This window comes from Copadichromis virginalis, linkage group LG11 (assembly GCF_057382275.1).
Source record: "Copadichromis virginalis isolate Kocher_CV1m ecotype Utaka linkage group LG11, C_Virginalis_male_GT1.1, whole genome shotgun sequence".
Taxonomy (NCBI): domain Eukaryota; kingdom Metazoa; phylum Chordata; class Actinopteri; order Cichliformes; family Cichlidae; genus Copadichromis; species Copadichromis virginalis.
Genome location: NC_140628.1, coordinates 27,604,376 through 27,627,747, shown reverse-complemented (window position 1 = coordinate 27,627,747; position 23,372 = coordinate 27,604,376). Strand labels below are relative to the sequence as shown.

The 23,372-nt window shown below is 39.8% G+C and overlaps 1 protein-coding gene across 1 annotated transcript in view; it reads right to left on the bottom strand.

Annotated features, from left to right (window-relative positions):
• tmem145 (transmembrane protein 145) overlaps window positions 1-21,065 on the bottom strand; it is a 40,764-nt gene extending 19,699 nt beyond the window's left edge. The window contains exons 1-5 of the mRNA XM_085471797.1: window positions 20,830-21,065; window positions 7,241-7,315; window positions 6,716-6,793; window positions 3,231-3,317; window positions 2,486-2,587 (exon numbers count right to left, since the gene is read on the bottom strand). Of these exons, the coding sequence (XP_085327923.1) occupies window positions 2,486-2,587; window positions 3,231-3,317; window positions 6,716-6,793; window positions 7,241-7,315; window positions 20,830-20,940 (453 nt within the window). The 5' untranslated portion in view covers window positions 20,941-21,065. The remainder of the gene's footprint in view (window positions 1-2,485; window positions 2,588-3,230; window positions 3,318-6,715; window positions 6,794-7,240; window positions 7,316-20,829) is intronic.
• Between the last annotated feature and the right edge of the window lie 2,307 nt (window positions 21,066-23,372).

The window sequence follows — 23,372 nt, the reverse complement described above, 5'->3', positions numbered from 1 at the left end:
TAGTTCTGCTTGGAATAATAAAGAAAAAGTTGATTACAGCAATTCAAAACCTTCTACATCTTCACTTGTGTTTGAAAGTACACAATAATGCTCCGACAACAGTTGCTCGTACAAATGCAAGTAATTATTCTGCATTTGCTCTGTTTTCTCTTCACTTTCTATTGATGGTACCCAATTAGTTACATCACAAGTTTTATTAATATACCAACTTTTCAAAACAGTCTAATGACAACAGTATAATAACAACGATTTTTTTTGTAAAGCTTTGTAAAAGTTTTGATGTTGAAATTCTGGGATGACTTCAAGTTTATTTATTAATGTCTTTTTTTTTTTTCCTCCCCTGATGAAATAATAATTATTTGCAGCCTTGAGGTTTCCTGCTATAATTAATCAAGTGAAATTGCTTGGAAATGTTAAATAAAGACCAGCCTCACATTTTACCAGTTTATGCTGGCAAGGGAATTGAGAACAGACGTCCTCTTGTTTTAAGGACTTAGGAGCTGATTTGGATTTAGACCCACTTCCACAGGTAAAGAGTGAGATGGAAAGTACACGAAACAAAAAAAGAGCCGGATAAGAGAGAAACAGGAACAAAGTGGGAAACAGGGAGTAGCAGATAAAAGTGAGGGTGCTGGGGAAAATGCATTAAATGAGCGAGAGGCAAAAAAAGAAATGAGACCAGTGAGATTGCAAGATGGAGAGGAGAAACACAATTAGGCACAGGCTGACAGAGAGGAACAGGAGATGCAGGAGTAAATAGATATGAAATGGCGTGGAGCGCGTCACAGCTTGGTGACAGAGTTGAAAGAGAGACACAGCTAAAGATTGTGAGCGACAGAGGTAAGAAAGATGAAGAGGTGTGGAAGCAAAACGGAAGCGAGAACGCAAGCCGTGAGAGACGAGGGGTGGAAATTGGCTGCGGGACGTAGCATGCATATTTCCCCAGGAGTGGAGGCGAGCCTTTATTCTCAAGTCCAACAGCATTAGGCAGCGTGTCTTTCAGCGGATGCTGGCGTGACACTAAACCATACTCTCCAGGAAGCATCCATTCTAATCATATCCCTCTTCAGCTAGGGCTCTCAAGTGGCAGCACAAAAACAACCCTACGTACCCCTCCCCCAAAAAATACAAGGCCAGGAATGCTCACACACAATTACACACAGAATCGGAGCATGACATGCTCGCGTACAGGTGAGTGTGCCATTGATAGGCAGGCATGCTGGGGTACACCTTCAGCAGATATTTAACACTTTCTCTTACCTGCATTCTAAAAAATAAAAAGAAAGAAAGAAACAACAACAACAAAAAACACAGCTATCACTGGGATTTGTCCTTGACTGAAGGAGGATATACGGTATCATCACTGAGCTATCATCAGCCAGGCTCACAATTTTTGGACAGGGTGCCCCAGCCTAGACTCGTATCAACAAACAACACACCACAGCTAGCACTTTGGTCATTTTCTCCCGGCACACCATTACCACAACACCAATCCCATTATAAAGCAACACAATGCATCAATGTCCCCAAAGCGAGCCAGTCAGCTACAGCGGAGGCCTCACAAGGCATGTTTAACTCAGTTGAAGCAGACGGCTGCATACTCAGAGTCTCTGTGCTTTGATGCAGAAAGTGTAGCAGTATGAAGGGAGAGATAAGACACTTCAGAGTGTCAGGCGGAAATCCAGAGACAGATACACAGATAAAGGATCGGTTGTAACATCTGAGGAGATGAATTTAGGGGTGTCTGTGTGGCATTTTACACACAAATCTTTAACGTAACATGTGGCATAATCCTTATCTGAAGACCAGTTTCTAAATGTTTGTAAGAGTATCTGTCTAACTGGGTTAGGAGCTTGAATAAGTACTCTAAATCACTGGATTATAATTCTTTTTTCCCCTATTTAGATATTTTTACTTCCACTATTTAAAGTCTAGCCTGGTGCAAAATGCCCAAATGGGTAAGCATACACTGGGACAGAAATTATGCTCACGTTGATTTAAAATTTATTGGGAAGCAGCACAAAAAAGTAGCCTTAAAATATCCAATATTTCACAGAGCCCTCCTCGGGGTGTGCTGGATGTATTTTTGCCTGAGCTTTCCTATTTTAATATCTGATTCAGCTGTTTGCACCAGAAATGTATGAGCTTTCTGCCGGAATGCGCAAAAAAAAAAAAAAGCATTTAAATCAATTTATTGGTATCTAAGACAAGAATATAACTCCCTGCTTCCTCAGTGTCTAGAGGGGGGGGCTAGAGCAGACGATGACGTGGAGGGTGATGGCAGTAATGACGCGCGTTTGTCTTAGAATACAAACAGAATCACACAGTGACCACAGGAGTGGGTTTGTGAGCTCTCTCTGTGTTTTTCCATTTAAAAAGGTGTTGCGTCATCACGGCATTGTCTGGTGGTGAACCTGCTCTTTCTAAAGAAAACCAGGGCAGCAGGGTCAGGGAAGGCTGCGGAGGGTCAGAGGTCAGTGCTTACCCCGCACTTGCTGAGAGCGATATACCACCATCGCTCCCTCACCGAGCGGAAGCTGCGGCCACCCACGCAGCTCAGGACCTCCTCGTTTCCATCCCCTTCCACCTGGGAGGGGAAAAAATGCACGTATTATTATCCAGAAATGCAGCACATTTTGCCTCACAGAGACACTGAGCTGTCATAGTAGATTTTGGAGCCTGAAATATCAAGATACAAACATATTTCACACCCCAGCGTAGCCTGAAATGTGGCAACAAGATCCAGTAACCGCAACAACAACAGAGTCATGCTGTTAGTCACACATTCTAAAGTAATACACCACTTTGTGTTGCTTGGTTAAAAAAAAAAAAAAGTGTGAAGAAAGATCTTTGGGAACCTTTGTTTGATTGAGATGCATCATTACCAGAGGAAAAATGTAAATAAGTAAAACGTTATGCAAACACATTACTCGCCTTTAGCTCTCACTCCCTCTCGGTTTACTGATTTGCTCTCTTACTTTACAGAAGAGTATACAATAGGAACGAAAAAAATATGCTCAACTGTCGGATGATAAAAGGAGAAAACATCATACTCTGTAAAGGACACACATGCTGTTCAAGACAGCAAGCTCAGTGGTCAACTTCAAATACAGAAAAGCATCCCTGCACTGGATTTCCAAAGATTTGCTTTGTTTCTCACTTAGGGACAAGATGCTGTTGAGTGCAACTGTGCGTGTATATATAAATCTGTGTTTGTGTGATGCTCTTACCACACAGCCTGACCAGGTGTAGCGTGTGGTGAGGTTGATGACCTGGTTGTTTTCAGGCCTCAGCACGGCTTCCTTCTGGTAGCAGTTCTGACATCAGCGGACACAGAAATATCAAAACAAGTTTTTAAAGCCTCCACGAAGTGCTTTTCAGTAAACCTCAGGACAAGATGTACCCACAGTTGTTGGGCTCCCAGAGAGATATTTCTCAGTGCACAGAATTCATGGTGATTTTAGTTGAAATCTGATTGAAAACGTGCTTCTGATCTGTTTGAATGCTGCAAATAAAACTGATGTTTTCTGACTCTTCTGCAGTGGATTTCTGTTCCCTGTCTGACTGTTTGACATTAATGTTAAAAGCTGTGTGACGTATAAGAGCCGCAGTGTTTGATTTAGAGAATCTGACACGAGAAACTGACTGAAAGCTGAGAAATGATGTGCTGTTTGTAAGTGCACTGAAAATATCTCAACATGATGTCTGTGTGTCACAAGATGTCAGGGAGAAGAAGAATACACCACCAACCAAATTACTTTAGTGCACCAGCCAAGAAATGCACTGTATTTGGGTCTTTTTTTTTTTTTTTTTTGGCTGTTCTAAACCATTTTAGCACGGATTTTTCCAATATGCCGCAAAACACTTCATAACCTAAATAACTGTTACATTTCCAACTCTGAAATTCGCCCTGGTTTAAAAAAACACTAGAAACTTATAAAAAAACAGAAGGTTAATTTCCACACATGCTGCTGGACCACAAGGCTTTTACAGAAGACAGATGTAAAATTATATACTGACAGAGGGTAAATCAAAGGTCAAAAAGTACTTTAAACTGACCACTTTTCATCAAAGCGACAAACACATTTCCTACAGTAGATATACCTTCACTCTCGTCACACAGCTTAACTTACGAAGAAAATTACAGCAGCATTTAATAGGATCATTAAAAAAAACAGTTTAATATAGGGCTGTTCGATATAACGATATATATCAGATGACGATAAAAACGTCTATCGTTTCATTTTACGCTATCGTTTGTTTCGTGGTGTCGCAAAATAAACTGTTTACGACAATTTTTTTTCATCGTTTTGATGGTCACTGTAGTGGCTATATTAATTTCTTAAACTTCTCTCTTTCTCTTATATTTTATATAACCACACTAAAGACGGACAAACGCCTGTTTTTATGCGTTGTCGTTAGCAACAGCGACGGTGTCACCATCGCGGGTCCGCTTGTTTATGTTCCACATAAACTTTTCACAATAAAGCTCAAGATCCTGTTGAGACTTTTCAAAATAAACTGAATCACGTGAAAGAGCAGATTATTTACGGATGAGAATTAAAAAAGAGCCGCCAGGTGCTAAAAAATAAACCTTAGACTCAAACGTTAGAACAGGCTTTTCCCGGCAGCACGCTGTGTAATAAATACTCACAAAGAAACGGCGGCCTTTACAACTTATGTCTAAAAATGTATCGTTTGTATCAGCTACATGACACGCAGCTGGAAACACTTCCCGCAAGACGAGCTGCCCGAGATTCACAGAATTTACAGAAAATGTTCCATTTTTGTGATTTATATCGTTATCGGACGATAGAATTCTTATATCAGGATATGAGATTTTGGGCATATCGCACAGCCCTAGTTTAACATCAAGACTCTGTGTTTAAATTACAAGAACTGAACATGACAAGGAAAAGTTCTTTTTGAGACTTCATTACGTGCAGGAATGAAGAATTTATCATCCTGAATGTAATTCTGTTTTTCATTTCCACATCAGCATCAGAACATCACTGCACAGCATACTGTTCTGACCAGATCCTTTCCACCCTCCTTACACCCTCCTTACACACACACCAACACATCTCATTACTGGGTTCTCTGTGACATGCCAGCTCCATCCTCTTTTTGGAAATGTTTCCCCAGATCTCAGTTGGAAAACAGTGCAAAACGCTGCATTTCAATAAATAGAGTATTTCTGTTTAACACGAACCAAAATATTTAAAAGTTCCCTATTCCCTCCAGATTTTTGTGCAATGTTTAGTTATTATCGTATAATCAACCAATAAACATGTCATGTGTTAAGATATATAGATCTCGATACAGTATATCTTATAACATCACATGGATACAGTCCAAAATTATTAGACCAATTATTAGACTACTCGTCACAAAAAATAAAATATTAATATTTAGAAATGAGTCAAAAAGTTCTTTGAAACTGAAAATTATATTGTTATTTATTAGGCAAATAAAATTTGAGCCGGCACGCTGGTCTTTTCTGAGAAGTCAGAAACTAATCAAGTATTAATTAATTAACAGTAGATTTGAAAAAGTGGATAGTAATAATTATATTTTAGCATTAAAAGTCATTTAATGTAATCTTCTCAATTAGAGAGCTTCTGCATATTGGTGGATTAACCATTACAACAAACATCAAAAAGAGATTTAAGTAATTACCAATACAATACTGTTAACTTAGGTCAGCTATGGCATAAACCTCACATTGGGTGGTCTAAAAAAAAAAAAAAAAAATAATAATAATAATAATAAAAAAAAAGCATTGTTTCAATGGCTCAGCATTTTTATGCAATCTTTAGTCATTGTATTGTAAACAACCAATCAACATTGGATAAGATATATATATATATATATATATATATATATATATATATATATATATATATATATATATATATATATATATATATATATATATATATATATATATGAGTTTTACTAAATGTGGGTTGATATGTGCACATACATAAATTGTTCTATTGTTTTGCCTTTTCTCTCAAGTATATTGGATTAAACAAACTGCATTAATACACTAATGAAGTGCAGGCTGTTTGCTTTGAGGGTATTTGAAGCTAAAAGTCTATTCAGTCAGTGCAAAGGATTTACAGACCATTTAAAGATAGAGCCCGAGCCTTTGATCAGTTTCCTCGTATAAAGACAAGGTTATGTTGCTCACCAAAACTGATATAAATGTGATCAAATTAAGCTCATGAGTATGCACTGTAATCCAATATGTTAGGGAAAAGCATGGGAACAACAAAAAATGTTCTTGAACCAGCCTTTAATTTTGTGTTACCGTATTACTTTTAGTAAGTAGACAATTATGAAGGAAGCTTATTCTGTCATTTCGGTTCACACGGGGCTCCCTAGTGTCTTGCTTTGTGTTCACAACTTTGGATTGTACCATACTTGATCACTGCAAGTATCATCAATAATACACAATTGCCTGATAGTAAATAGTAAAAAGATAGTAAAAAAAACCTAAAAAAAAAAAAAAAACCCCTCCTTTTCCCCCCAGACTGTCAGCTTTTAAGGACAACTTTTCTTTATTCGGAGCAGAGCGAGAAACGTGTGATCCAAAGGTTTAAATGTGAAAATTAGCACCAGCGATGACATGTGAATAAGCAAATGGAGCAGCACTTTCCTTTGATAATAGCTTGTCAGGGACATGATGCTGAGGGTGTCGATGTCTCACCTTTTCAGGCCTCTTGTACACAGCTGGCCACTGAGAACTGTCATCAAAGTAGAGCAATATGTTCTGACAGCAACGAGACTGCAAAGAGGAGACAGAGAGAGAAAAGGAGAATGAGAAAGAGATTGCGCTGGTTTGTGGATATCAGAGAGGAGGCAGTGAGACAATATGAGATTTATTTGACAAAATTGTTTCCAAAGTCTGCGGGCAAAAGCAGTAAAGCAACGCAAGGGAAAGAAAGGATGGAGTGGATGTACAAAACACTCTAAAGGGAAAAAAGGACTCCTCCTTTTTCTTTTTTTTTAGGGCATTAACAAAGGGATGAAGCAGATAGAGCAGGAACAGCCAGAGGAAGGAGGAGAGAAGGAAAAGAGCAGTGGTATCAGTTTTTATTAGGTGAGAAAAAAGACAGAATTAGCCGAGAGGAAAACACTAAACAATTAAAAAAAATTGTGAAGACAGAGCAGATGATGAACGCAAAAGTAATGTGTAACAGACACACATTAAACTTAACATGAGGCATCCTACCTTTGGGTAGCGAAATCGGAAATCCAACCGCCCAAACTCGGTAAGAAAGCAGAAGCGTGTAAGGAAAACCCAGTCCTGTAATCAAGAAAAGAAAGAAGCTAAAATGTAAAATAAATTAAAAAATTGATATAATCAAGGTAAAATGAAACTTTTACCAGCATGCTACTATTCATTTTTTCAGCCATCACAGCAGTTCTCTAAGCATTTGCCTCACGCTGCTGTCAATATCAGACTGTATTGAAGTTTTGTAGTTAAAAGACCACTAACCATGCAATCTTAGATTGTCCACTATTTTGGATTTGTGACACTATAGGATCAAGTTAATAAGCCTCAAGTCACACACATGGGCCAAGACACCAGTCTGCAACCATCTGGCAACCAACGTTTGTGAGGAAATAAATGTGTTTTCCCCAACCGGTTGGTAAAAACCTCATTCGTAGTTTGCATGGAGCACGCAACCTCATCCATAAGAACTGTCCAACTACAATCGCAGCAGTGAAGAAAGTTTGATAAGTGTAACACAAACCAGAAAAGGAGACCGTTTGCTTTCAAAATAAAAGCTGCACCTTAGAAAAGTGTTGGCTGCAGTGATGAGGCCATTTTGGAGGCTTCCAGGTCTAAAGATTGAAGCCTGTGGAAGTGCCTTAAACTTGTCAGAGAAACATTTTGAGCTATGACCTCAGTTAACATTTTTCCATGGAGTTCATAAATTCAATCAGTAGTTTCAACTGTTTCACAATACAACATGGAGCTTGTCTAGCAAATTATGGTCCCCATCATATTATCTTTATATGCCAGCTATAAGCTAATTATCACTAAATACTAAGGCTTATTTCAAAAGTATTAGATAAATTAAAATTCTTACTTGTTCATTAGATTAATCTAAAGCAAGTTATGAAAATTCAAAAAGGTGAGGAAAAAGCCTTTTCTCTCTAAAAAGAAAAAAAAATGCAGAGACTAAAGTGGAGATGCACAGCGCCACAGCATATCAGCACAAACACCTCATACTAACTGTCAAACACAGTGGTGGAGGTGATGATTTGGGCTTACTGTGCAGCCACAGGACCTGGGCACCTTGCAGTCACTGAGTCATCCATGAAATACCAAAGTATTCTAGAGTCAAATGTCAGGCCATCTGTCTGATAGCTAAAATTTGGCTGAAAGTGGGTTATGAAATAGGACAATGAGCCCAAGCACAGCAACAAATCCACAGCAGGATGTCTGAGAAAGAAAAGAATCAAGGTGTTGCAATGACCCAGTTAAAGTCCAGACCTAAACTGCATAAAACTGCTGCGGCATGACCTTAGAGAGATGTGCATAAATGAATCCCCACAACCCACAAAATTCCTCCACAAGGACTGATAAAGTCAACTCCAATGGTTGAGTTTTTTCTTTAGGTAAAGTTGGAGAATAGATTAGACATTTAGATGTTGCACAAGTTAAAAAACAAAAAACTTTTAATTGCGTACATTCTCTGGGTAATGCTGATATTGCATCCAAAATGTATTTAAAAGCTTATCCAATAATTACTTGGATATATCAGTAAACAGACCAACCAGCAGCCAGACATTAACTTGCCTGAAAGCTACAGCACCAGCTCGGCTAAAGAACAGAGAGACTGCGGGGAAGGAGACATATGGAAGTTAAAGATATAAAAGGAAGGGGAGCCGGAGGGAAGAGAAGAAAGAAAATAAGAGATGGTGAGGACATAAATGGAGCTATAAAGACAAGTAAGAGAAAACACCGGGAAAGCGAGTTATAACAGCAGGGAAGAGTTAAGAAGCATTAAAAGAAAAAAAAGAAAGCAGAAAAGCAGTGAAAAACCAAGAAGTTGACGGAATAAGAACAAAAAGAAAAGTATAAATGAAAGAGCTAGTGCCAAGAGCATAAACTTCTAGAAAGGGTAAGCAGAAAGGGCATTAGGGGGCTGCTGAGCACATTAATAAGAAAGAGGTGGAGAGGAAGAAAAAAGTATTTCTTCTTAATATTATTCATCCATAAACTTAGCAGCATGAGACCAGATAACAGTGCTGATGGTGTACTTCACTGAGCTTACATAAGGTACTTGCAGCAGCGTGAGGATGGTGGATCAGTCACTGGTGATCTCTCTATAAATTGTTCTATACAGCTGTGGGTAGACACACACTGTAGATATGGATCATAGTGCTGAACACAGCACTAACACCACATCACTTATATGTTGTTTACACACGCTTCCCCGTCTGGATGACTGCCCAGTGCGAGTAGGCCCTACTGAGGCAGCCAGAATGAATGAACTGCTTTAAAACTAAAATGAGACATCAAATCCTTAAGAAGTTGTAACAGCTAATCTTGTAAAATTAATACACCAAATGGTAGAAGTCTCATTTGTACAAATGGCATTAGGGGAAAGACTGAGGCTGGATTTATATTTGAAATACTGCAGGTTTGTGGTAAAAGCCTCACAGTCACTAGGGTGTCGCCTGTGATTAACAATATCTTAAGTGCTTGGCTAGCAAAATGACAGACAATGGCCTCTGCAGTTTACAAAAGTAGCTGATTAAATTTAGGGTACAGGCTGGGCGTTTCTGACAAAGTCAAAGTATTTCTGGCTTACATCTAGTGCTGGATGTCATTTTTAAAGGTTTGCACACTGCTGGTATTAGATTAATTTTGATACTTACACAATACAAAGCTGTTTAAACAATGCATTTGAAATGTAAATAAATAAATCATTGAGGCAAGAAACATTGTGAATTTTGATTTATACGTAGCAGTTAACAAATTCAACTTGCACACTAGGACCCCTGGCTCGAGACCAGCAGGAGACTTAACCCCTGTCCCGAGTCCAGATAAAGAGGAGGCTTGAATCAGGAAAAGCATCCAGTATAAAAATGGGAAATCAAACATACAGATCCATCTAACAGAGTAACCCCATGAGAAATAATGAGCAGCCAAAAGCAGCTCCTCATTTTCTTTTTACAATTTTCATTTTTGAAATCAAACTACATACAATACAACACATTTTTGTTACAAGCACTGAGCTGTACTTACCTACAATTACAGTATTTACTTCCAGCACTAAAACAATTTCCAGTTTAGCTTCTGTTGTATTTGTGACAAAAAAAACAATACGAAAAAGCTTTAATGCTTTGCAAAAGAGGTTTTTAATCTCAATGGGACTTTTCCTGGTTAAATAAAGGTTAATAAATAATGCTGATCCACAGATGACGTCAAATGAAGCAAGACTGTTATCTTAAAGATTAGAACAATTTACATGCTGCAATTTACAAGGAGCAGCCAGGCGCTGCTAATCAAATGCACTTAATTAACTGATCATCAGTAAGTGTGACCACCTCTATAAATGCAGATGTTTTGGTCTGGAGTATTCAAGCGTGTGTTAACAAAATGCTAAAGAGGAAAGTCATCAGCAGTCTTAAAGAAGTAATTGTTGCCGCACATAAATCTAAGAAGCGTTATAAGGTCATTTCCAAACAATCTGAATTCCACCTACAGTGAGAATGATGATTCATTAGTGGAAAACATCATTCTTCCCAGGAGTGGATGTCCCAGCAAACCCACCCAAAGATCAGACGATGCAATGCTTAAGGAAACTGCAAAAAACCCAAGTTCTACATCTCAGACTCTACAGGCCTCAGAAGACTGAACAAGAATGGCCTGTTTTGCCTGCAGAAGTCATCTTCTCTCTAAAAAAGTACCTTGCAGCACAGCTTAAGTGTGTGAAGTTGCATCTGAACAAAGCATGAGACTTATGGAACAATGTCTTTGGTGAGATGAGACCAAAGTGGAGATGTTTGCTCATATTGCACCTCACACCAACTGTCAAGCACAATGGTGGAGAGGTTATGTATGAGCTTACTGTGCAGCCACAGACCCTGGGTTCCTTGCAGTCATTGAGTTAAACATGAACTCTTCTGTGTGCTTAAGTATTCTAGAGCCAAGCTGGAGCTTGACCACAATTAGGTCATGCAAGAGGACATTGGCCCCAAACACAGCAGCAAATCTGCTGAAAAACAAAATAATTAAAAAGGTGTTTTCTAGACAAAGTTCAGATTTTCATGATGAGGGGGACCTTAAGAGAGCTGTGCATAAACAAATGCCCAAAAATCAATGAACTCAATAAACAACCTTATAAAGAAGAGTGAGCCATAATTCCTCAACAATGATGGGAGACTTATCAAGTCATACAGAAAATGGTTGCTTTAAAATATTCCTGTTAAAAGTGGTTCTACAAGCTATATAAGATGCATATGGTAACCTTGACAGCAGGTGTTGCATTATAAATGTCACAATCCCAGATATTCTCTGAGGTTGTCACCTAAGGAGAGATGCTGCTGGTCTATTTAATTGACAAGAAACATATAAAAGAAATACACTGTCACATATGTCGAAGAAACGAGGCTCCAAAAGCCTTTCGCAAACTCCCACAAAACTTTATCATGAGATACCAATACGCACATAAGCACATGCTGATCATCACATCCTAAAAGCTGCACTAAAGGTTTACAGTAAGTTACAATGAAGAAATCTGCACTTTAATTTGTTCTAAAAAAATTTAACCATTCAAGAATTTTGCTATAAAATTACAATTTGTTCTGATTTCCTAATTAAGACTTGAACTGATGATAAACTTGAAAACTCATTTTATTTGGCTTTTACCAAACAAAAGTTTCAGTCAAGAAGCCCTACCAACCTTTTTACAACTATTCATTATTATTGCAAGATGCAACTGCACAAAAGGTATGAATTAATCATTAGTCTACTGTATCAGTGGTTTGTACACATTCATTTCTCCTAAAAATACATTTTTAAACTGTCAAAAGGAACTCCAGTCCCTTCGTGCAGCTGCCAGATGGTGGAAATCATGACAGCGTGACACAATGAATGTTTGATTGAAAGCGAGAAGGATAGTAAATCCCGTGAGGGGAAAAAATATAAATAAATCACTCGCACGTAGAGCAATTGCAACTAACCACCAGTGCAGATGTCCACCACCTAAACAAAAGAGAAAAAAAAGCTGTGACTTAACAGCAGAAGCTATCTATCTTTTGCTTTCACTGGTCTGTGAACAGGTCTCAGCCCGAGTGTGTAATCTGTCAACAGAAGCTGGCTAATATTAGCCGATTCACGTCAGCAAGACAGTTCGCCGAATTGTACAAAATTCACTGATAAGACAATACAGAGTAGGTAAATGCTACTGAAGTAGAAACACTACTAAAAAATTGCAGGTATCATGCTGCGTCCATATGCTGCATATGGTCTATCAAAAGTGCTTTTCTTTGACAATACTATCTGACAACAAATCAGAGGACGTAGAGGCTATTTTACTCTATTCTGTACTCGAAATTTTGGTTCGGCTTGACTTGGTGTGGCCACATATGAGGCTTTTAAGTTATTTACTAACCTAAGATTGCTGATTACTATTGAGGCTATGACAATGGAACAGGCACATGCATATAACATATAAGATGATAACTGAATTAACTAATTTAGCTTCACTGGTAAAAGCTCATTTAAACTATAACATGCTGTGCAGAAAATCAGATATAGCCCCTGAAATGTGGATAAAATATTTTATTATTGTGCAGTACCAGCACCTATACAAGTCGGTTAGTGTGTCCAAACTTCACGCTGATCTCAGAGTTGTGCTTAATATTTACTATCCTTAAAATCAATTGTGCTCCTCAAATGTTAAAAACACACTGATCCAAAACATGAGCACATTTTCTTGCACAGTGTGCGTATCATCCTGTTGCACGTTTCAACCTCTCCAAAGACCACAGTTTGCCTCTTTCTTATTAAAACAAGCCTTGAGGTTAGTTGTTATGAACTCTTGATCTCCAACCAACCAAGAAAACTCCCCATGCACCATTATACTGTAATTACCTCTGCCCTGCCTTCTCCCTACATAAACAAGCACGGTGATTTCTGTGCTGAGAAATAAAGTGCATCCAGAGCAGCGTAGCATGGCTAGCGCCGCCGCCTCCATATATCACAGCAAAACAAAACTGCAGCCATATTTCAGCTACTGCCAGCCAGCTTCAGCCCCTGGAGCCTCTGGGTTATAATTCATGGCAAACTCCAAAAGTCAGTGAAGCCCGGGACTCAAGTCCACCTCCGTGCGTCGTCCTGGGTGACGCTTAAGGCAGTAACCATGACAACCAGGGCAGGAGAGGAAAACACTGACCCAGAGATGAATCCCTGGAGAGAGGAGAGAGGGGTGGTCCAGTTGGGTTATTGAGATAGTGGGGGGTGTAATTTAACTCACCACAGGCCAGGACTGTGAAAGACCCTTTTGTTACACGAACACACACAGAATTGCTCGAATGCATCCATCACACACTTTACAGCATGCCATGGCCAACGTGACACATGCCTACCCTTCGATAAAGATCACTTAATGCACACACAAACCTCTCTCCTCCCCCATTAGTGCCATAGCAACCACAGCATACCTTCATTTGCAGCTGCCATAGAAACATTAAGCAACACACAATCCTTGTTTTGTGTTTTTGCTGTGTACTTGTCCTTCAATTTCCTGCACAGGTACCCGGGAGTAGAATACAAGTCCAAACAATGAGGTTCAATGCGGATTTAAGTTCAACTTACTTGCCAACTCTATAAGCTTCTCACACCGAAGAGGACAGTCAGGAATTTCACACACTAATTTCTGGATCAAGTTCAAATAAGTGAATTACTGATTAATGAAGTGACAAAAAAATGAATCTAAAAGACTCGAGAATAAAAACAGAGTTGATGAATTTCCAGTTATCAAGATCCTACTGAAAATTTCTCATCTCAAATTTAAGCATTGCATCAACTAAACCATCAATGAGTGACCCAGTATCTACTGGTCATGCATACTGCCATTAAATGCTTAATAGACTTAAAAGACTTCAGTGTTTTCCACATAATTAGACTGCAGTGGGTGCATACTAATGTCCAAGACCCCTGAACAGACTCAAATTCCACTGTCTTGAACCCCAGGTACTGATGGCAGTCCTTGTTCTGCTCTGCAGCTTCGTTGAGCCTCAGCTCTCCACCTGCTACACGTTCTGGTGAGAGTCACCCTTCAGCTTACAGCAAATCTCCAGTGCGAAACGGGACCAGAGTTACCAGCTGCATTCCAAGAAGGTAACGTAGGAGTAGGAGTGTATGATCGAGAGACAAGCAAGCTGAGCGACTTGAAGGACTGCCGTAACAGCAACCTGAAACAGGAGACAGGACTAGCTGATTTCCTGCAACTGAACTTTCACAGTAAGAGCAAATGAGCTTGATTATGTTATTATTTTGGATAGATAAAAGAAAAAAGGCTAATTTGCCTTCATTGGGCAACTGTTAATAGACCTGGATGGTTCCCCCAAGTCTATGTGTGGGAAACAACAAAGTAGTGGAGCCAAACACAAAATAAAACACAGTACATAGTCAAAATTATGTGAACTGCTGAACAAAGCCCGTTGACATCCAGTCATCACATCTATATGTGTTTGAGAACAAATATTCCTAAGCCATAGACATAAGAATATCACTATAAAAGTCAATATTATTGTAGAAAGTCTTTACTCAAGTTTTCTGAACCTGGCTGCAGGGATTTGGTTCTTTTCTGCCGCAGTAGCATTACTGAGGTCAGGCACTGATGTCAGCGATAAGGCCCGGCTTGCAATTGGCAATCCACTTCATCCCGAAAGGTGTTTGATGGGTCTGAGCATTCTGTGCACACCAGTCAAGTATTTCCTCAACACACTCAGAGAGCCCTTTCTATGGACCTGCCCTTGTGTATATGATATCATCACGCTGAAGCAGAAAATGTGGCTCCAGCATTGAACGCAAAAGAATAAATATTATTGGTATAGCAGGTAATTATTCTAATTACTGGAGTAGCTTTGGTCACTTTTCAGGCTAAAACACCAAACAGTGATTTCAGACTGGTGACTGTATATAATTACAACCTTCAACCTTGTTGATCAAGTGATCAGTCAATGATTTGATGAGCAGGATTAATAAATGAAGAAAAATATATTTTGCTGCTGCTACAGAGTTAAACAGCATGTGATACAATGAATGTAGTTAAACCAGTTTAACTACATTTTTCAGTAGCTTGCTAGCAGATCAACTACCCATGTGTGCTTTTAGATTTCAGTAGTTAAGTTACATGCAAATTGTCATTTCTGTGTCGTTTACTAATAAAACTATAAATCTGGGGGATTATTACTATACATTACTGAACCCCTGCTGACCACCCATATTTAAAACAAACTAGATGTGCTATCAACAAAAATATTACATTGCTTGTAATTTGTTCTTATGAAAAGCCCACAGTGCTGAGGTGATGTGTTTTAGGGACAGATTTAGGTCTCAGGATGATTCTGGGAAGTTGGACAGTAAGCTCACCGGTAACTAGCACATATTAGGTTCCAGTTGTACTCATTATTAGTACTGATTCATTACATCTATTAAAACATTACCAGTGAAGTTGCCTGACTTATTAATCATGTTATGTCCAATACCCCAAAGTTTCTAGAAGGCAGGGGTCTGACTGACATGCAGAGTCAAGGATGACATTTTTCTGTGAATAGTGCAGTATTCATTTATTTATTTAGCAATTTATTTATAATTTTTTAAATGCAGCTATGTTTCCTACTTAACTTTCCCAGCACTGCAATTCCACAGTGGATGCTTTAAATCAAGCAGCTAACAGAGTCTAACTGAGTCATGACAACATCAGCAAGCTTGTATACTGTTGGATGGATGCAAAGATAGTTCAACACAGGTGTTGAGCAATTCCACAAACGTTAACAACTACGTTCCCACTAGTGTGTGTGTGTTTGTGTGTGTGTGTGTGTGTGTGTGTATGTGTGTGTGTGAGTGAAGTCCAGAAAAGACAATGAGCCTGGGAGAACAGCAACAGTGGATGAGGTGTCTACCTTAATCCCCTTTTAGTCTTCCTATTTCCCCAAGGCCGCTGCATTGTGATGCAGAGTCACTCAACCACCTTCCAGAGTGTGTGTGCATTGTTGCACTTGTACATGTGTGTATGTACGCCCATTAATCAAGTGCGATGCCTTGATGCAGTATCTGGTCAATTCAGCCTCTCGCAGTCTTATTCTTTCCTCCTTTCTTTCCCCCTCCCTCACACTTTGTCCTTTCATCTCAGTAGCTTTCTATCTTTTTTCTCTTTCTCACCAAAAACCCTGTTTGCTTGCTAAGCCTCATTAACAATTAATTACCAATCAGCTAGTCAAGTCACCCCTGGCCCGCTGGGCTTCTCAATGATTCATTAGTCAGGGTTACACAATGCTGCAATGCATTAAACACACTCACGCACAGGCACACATGCAAACACACTCAGCTCTCTTTTTTGTCTTTTTTTGGGGGGGGGGGGGGGGGGGGTTCAGTGAGCACACGCTGGGTTTGCAGACATAAAAATACACATACATGTCAAACCCAGCTTATGAGCACATGAAACGCCCACTCGCCACACCTACTTACACACATACGGCACCTGTATCTGATCACAATGTCCTCATTAAAAAGAGATAAAGGAAAACTGATTGAGTTGTGGACTAGATAATACTATCCACACAGGGTTCCCAAAACTTACTTCAAAGTCAAGCTAAAGGACTTTTAAGTGACTCTTAAAAGTCTTGCTGGGTGAATTTCAAGAGTTCAAAACTGGCATGTTTTAAGATAAGACACGGCATTAATTAAAGTAAGACATCACATATGAGGCTTCTTCATGATCCTATTAAACCAAGAACTCCTGGCAAAATCCCTCATTTCAGATCTGCTGCTTTTATCAACCCAGACATATGTCAGTGTTATGTGATGTGAGGTGCTGATTTTTAGGACGGGGAAAGGCCCGGTGGGCAGCAGTATGCTGCTGAACGTGGTGTTAGATTTTTCATTTAGAAACAGAAGTTTCAAGGCCATTTGTTGATTTTTAAAAGGCAACCGTTTGAAGACCTTTCTTTATAAAACCACAAATTTTAATTAACTGTGAAGAACACAAACATTTAAACCTGCTCATGGACATTTTTATTTAATATCTGTATTCAGCACTGAATCCTCAAGCCCACCTCCCTTTTAATGCCCAATAGTTGGCAGAAAACTAGGACTAAATGATTAATTTACTGATTTATCAATACCAAAACTGTAATTTGAAAGAGTCCACTGCTTTTAAATTGCAGTTAAATACTCAAAAAGTTTCTAATCAAGCAAGTTTGACCCAGAAACTGCTCCATTTCTTTTCCTTCAATAACAACACTTCTCTACAAATCAATTTACAGTGTTTTTTAGCTACTTAACAACTGCTGTAGACAAATTTACTTTGATTAACTGCAATTAAATGACCCTTAATAAACTGAAATCTATAATTATCTGTTCTGTCTGTAAGTCAAACAATGAAAAGTTCCAGCTGTTTTAAAAGTCTGCATAATGGTGCTAAACAATTGGAAACATTAGCAACGATATTTATCAGCACACCTCTGCTCAATGGGCTTCCTCGCCCCATTCTAAAACCAACTCCCAGCATCCTGGGGAAAAATACAAAGAAGTCATTTTTACAGCTCACTAACCAAGTTTATTCACTTTTTCTAACTGGATTGCAATATTTGCTTGGATGGTGTCAGTAACAGACGTTTCATTCATGGCAGGACAAAATACAAGATTTCTGAGCGTTTAACGTTTCTCAGCTTTAGTACTTAAAACACCAAAGCTAAAGGCGGGCACTTAAACTTTCACGGTTCAACGGCAGGTGTGTGCCGCTAAAATGTAACAGAGATACAGCTCAGCTGTATATAGCTTGGTTGAATAAAGTCTTTGCTTCAGCTGATTTTTAATATCAGTATGCTGCAAACTCATACGCTTCTATGGACATTAACACAAGAGACCCAGACTGAAGCATAGGGTGGATTTACTGCCTTACTCAGAGGTCCTGTGCCATTGTGTGCTAAAGAAGGGCAAACTTTTTCTCCCTCTCAAAATTTCCCAACTGGTTTTAAAAATGGCGTCCTTCTCCTGTCCTTTAATCTAACAGCACCACCACCCCTCTGTAGGGACATTTTATCAGTGCGTCCACACACTATGAGCCACTTAGACTAATTGTACACATCGACCAGCCCCAAGAAAGCTGTTGACAAGTCCGCACCACTGCCTTTGGACAACTAGGCGTGTGCCTCTCCATATATTTCTCCAGCTGTCCAGCACTTTTCAACAGCTCATCCCTCTCCCAGTGAGGTAAATTTCATTTATCAATTTGCAGCTCTGCACAAACTCAGCCTTCACCTCTGCAGGCATTGACACAGCTACCGCATCAAGGGACCGAAGCAGATTTTATTCAATGAGTGAGCATGTGAGCGCGACAGACTGATAGGAGTGTGAAGTCAACATGATTGTGTGCATGGGAGTGTGTGTGTGTCTGTATCTAAGAGAGGCAGGATATTGAGTAAAGTTAGTGGATGACCTTGGGGCAGGAATGCGCAAGCAAGACTGATGAGGAGTGAACCACAGAGACACACGCACACACGCAATATCAATATGTCAAGCCCAGTGTTGCAGGATGTCATTCAAAGTGCTCTGTTTTCTTTAGGCACTCAACTAATATCTGACCAGCTACAGAACGAAACCAAAAAAAAAAGTGCACCACAACTTTTTAGGAGACACCAAGCGTTCGTTTTTTTCCTTTTATTCATTTATTTATTCTCATAATATTTCTTCTTCTTTTTTCTTCTGCAATAAAACCAAAAAAGGTACATGCTGATAAATTAACAAGTAACCCAATAGCAACAATTTCAGCAATTATTTTAATAATTTTTAAGCAAGAAAAAGAAAAATTCACTGGCATTGCCCTTTTTGGTGAAATTTTGTCCACTTCTGATTGATGAAATAATTAACTGTGAGAACAAAAAAAATCAGCCTACAGTGGTTCATGAAATTATGAGATTTACTTTTCATGAATAATATTTTATTACCAGCCTGCCACAACAAGGCCAGCAATAAAGAAAAACTAAATCTTTTTTCACTGTGGTTTTCTAGAAGAGTAGATGGCTGTCCTTCTGCTCAGCAGCTGGACAGTCACACACATGCACACAAACAGTTGGAAGTTGCCCAGTGCAGCCTATATTGCTGGCCACTGTGCAGCTCCACTGGAGCAGGTGCACATTCAGCCTGTGTTCAAGGGCATCTCTCCAGCCGTGATGGATGGATGAGTGCCTCCTGTTCAATTTATCTATTCTGATCTCCATCGTCATCCTGCAGATTTAAAAATGGTGACTTCAATGTCACCGTTTGGCTCAACTCCTCTTAAACTGCAGTCAAGAGCACACAAGCCAGCAGTGCATGTCAGCAGGTAAGAGGAATCATCAAAGCTTATTATGTCTGGTGTTTCTGTTTAAATCTTCTTTTTGGGACGAGTGAGGTAAAACTGTACAATGACGTGAGCAAAATATCTGACCAAACACCACCACCGCCTTTTTCAAAGAGATATCTGAGCCACACAGTGGAACAATGGACCCTACCTCCCTGCTTCTGGTCACTGAGTGACTCCAATGTGGCAACAGGAGGCTTTAAGAGCTGAGAGCGCCCCTGTTAAGCTGAAACTATTATTTTATCAAGTAAAAACAAACCCGCGATGAAAAAGAAACTACTTCGGCAGCATATGCATTTTGACTTCATAATCTCAATGTTGTGTGTATGTACACACTAACAGCTGATTCCACATTGTCTCCTTCGCTTTTTACCAGATATTCTAAGTATCCCGATCACGTTCAAAACAGCCATTAATAACTTTGTCGGAGGTGGTTGCTTCTTTCTTCTGATTGGGCTATTGCTTCACTCACAACAAAATGGTAGACCCAACTCTACTGCTCATTTATGTAAAAGTTGATCCCAACAAACTCGCGTGGATGCCTGCAGAGATGTGACACAGGAGGTGGTAAATTCCAAGCAGCGCAGAGATACCTGCTCCAGCTGCAGAGTCAACATTTGAACTCGCAGATCTCGTCAGGACAACAGTGATCCCGATGCTGACAGCTTCCCCCCAAACCCTTAACAGGCGGTACTAAGCCCAGGTTCAACAAACAGCAAACCACCGCCGCGTGCCACGGGCCATATGACTCACACCTGTGACAGGTCCTCCGATCATAAACAGAAAAGCCGCTGCTAATTTACATCCAAGCATGGCAACAAAACCCCGGACACACGGATGGGACTTAAAGAAGAGTAACCACTTCCTAGGATTTATTTCCAGCTCTGAACTGGCGTGATGCCGCTTTAGAGGCTGCAATAATACAGAAGACTATCGTGATGAGGGTAAAACATACGCCACGCATGATACGCACGTAGATGGCGCGGGATTTTAGGGCAGAATAGAGGTGAGTGTGTTTCACACGCTGACACTAGAGCCGTGCACATATGCGAGGCAACTTGATCCGTGAATCGGCTGTTGGCCCCTCGTCTAACGGAACAGTCCACCAAAGAGACACCTGCGAACGGATTCGCAGTCAAGTCGGTTTCGCTTCTGTCAGCGAGCGGTGGGGTCATTGTCGCAAGGCAACAAATTAAAGATAGAGGGGGGGGAAACAAACGCTCACCTCTTTTGTGTTGACGACGCCTCTCACGTATTTCCCGAGGACTGAATCCATGCAGAGGACACTGGACAGCACGGCCAGGCACAGGAGTCTCTCCCCGACCCTCACCTCCATCTTTCTCTCTCCTCAGCTGCCGCTCGTCTGCTCTCCGAGCTCCCAGAAGCCAGTCTCCGCGCGAGAGCGCGCGTTGACGGAGAGAGAGGAATCAGGCGCGCTCGCGCCGGCTGCCTCAATGCATGTGCCCCCCCCTCCGGCAGGTGAAGCTGGATGGCGGTTGTTTAGGAGGTAGGGGGTGGCGGCGGCTGCCGAGCGCGCGCACGGTTCCGCTCGTGCTTCGTCAATGCGACATGTCCACACGCTCAAAATGCCATGGCTGATTACAATCATGTTTCCATTAGAGGTCACGCACTTCTAATGAAGTTGCGCTGAGACAGATGCTGGTTGGTCTCCTGGCCCCAAATATGATATTACTAACCAGAAGAATCAGCGGCAACGTGACTCAATGGGCCGAGTTACTTGGAAAATTACCCATGAGAAAAAGATGGGGGGGGGGGGTTCCATCATTTAGGTATAGGGCATTTTTAGGATGTAAAATGCTGTTACAATAAAATTACTATATGCAAACTTAAGTATTACTTTGTTACAGTTCCAATTGAAGTGGATGAAATAGAGCCAATTTACATATTTACTTGCGGTTGTGTTGTTCGAGTCACACAATCACCTTTATGACCACGTTGATCTGTAAAATAATTGTAGCAATCAGAAGTTCAGCAGTTTGAGAGCTTGCAGGTCTTTGCATGTGCAATGTGGAGAGAAGTGGCATCACATGAAAACACTCGTGCAAATGGCAAGCGCCTCAAAACTACTTAAGAGTACTTTTTCATTTCGCACCTCTCTGCAGAGAGCCGTCTGTGCTGTGTACTTTTGGTTTTAGATGACACTTTTTAGCTAAAGGTCACACTTCTTATTGACCTTTTCCAAAGTCTAAGCTGAATCAAAATGTTAGAAAAGTTAATTTAAGCAATTTCGTTGTCCAAAAATGTAATCCCGAATCCTAATTCAATTTGTATAAAAAGTCATATCTGATTGAATTATAACCAGTATGTCATAGTCTGTGACTTTTAGTTAACCTTTTGTGAGATCAATGATAAACAAAGGTTAATTCAAAAAATTTAAATACAAAAACAGCAGGGTTCATGTCAGAATTTTATTTGGATAAAAATCAACAAAGGAAGTAACTAGCCTGGCGCAGCAGACACATCACCCTAACGTGGAACCTGCAAAGAAATGCAGTCAAAAATCAATCTACAACCAATCTGATTAACAAATTTAAGTAAAAATATCTACATAAATCATAATATTTAATATACATTCTTTTTATTCATGGGTTTGCACTTACGGTGTTTTTAAAGAACAGCAACAAAACAAACTTAAAAACATCTCACTTTTATAGTCTATGGCTTGTCATGTATACAAGCTTTTTTTTTTTAAAGGCTAATCATATTCTACATCAGAACTGATGCAGTGCAATTTGCATATGGAGTGCAGGCAGACTATGACACTGACTAGCACCTGCATTTTCAATGAGAACAGTGAACATTAAGCAGTAATGTCAGCACATCTCTGTTACAAGACTCTGGCTTCAGTCTTTGGTTCAACTTGAAACTTTATCCATAAATGAATGACATGTAACATTTCTGCAAAGTGCTTAAAGTCAGTTTAACACAGAGGTGTTTGTAAAGGAAGCAAGCTTCAAGGAACCTACATATGAGCTGTGAAGTGAGTCAAACATATTGCACCAAAAAAAAAAAAAAAAAAAAAAAAAGTGATGGAGGAAGAAATGTGATGGAGGAAGCAGGGAATGAAAAGAAAAAAAATATTGTGCTGGTGTGTAACTACACAGGTTTGCTGCAAATGTTGCTCCAATGGCTCATGTTGTAGCAGTATTGCACGTAGCATTGCATTTCACTGGAAACAGCCTGAGGCAAAGAAAATCTCTAGTGAATAGAGTCAAACTGTAGAGGTATACTGCACGACTTGAGACTGAATTAATAATAATAATAATAACAATAACAACAACAACAACAACACAGCTATATTAAACAACTACCACAGCAGCTGCTCATTAAACAAAATAATCAACACACGAGACAACATCAACCGAGCTTTAAATGAATCAATACTGAACAAAATATTTCAGCTAATAGTTGTAGGCAGCATTAAAGCACCAAACGGTTCAACAAAAGAAGCAAAAATGAGAATCAGCAAGCCTGTCTGATCAGAACACCACAAGGACTCCCTGGTCCACCGCCTGCACTCAGGTTAGCCTGATGCTCGAGGGTCATCAAGGATATGAGGCATAGGAAGGCCTATAAGAATTTGACACAATTTAAACAAAATCAAAATAAAGCAAGTTAACTCAAATTCCTTATAGAAGAAACTGCTAATGGCCCGTCACCTTTGTTGTTCATCCTGTGCGGTGTTGACTTCAGTATGGATGAGGTTGTGTACATTATATCAGATAAAAACTGTTGTCTCACAGAGGC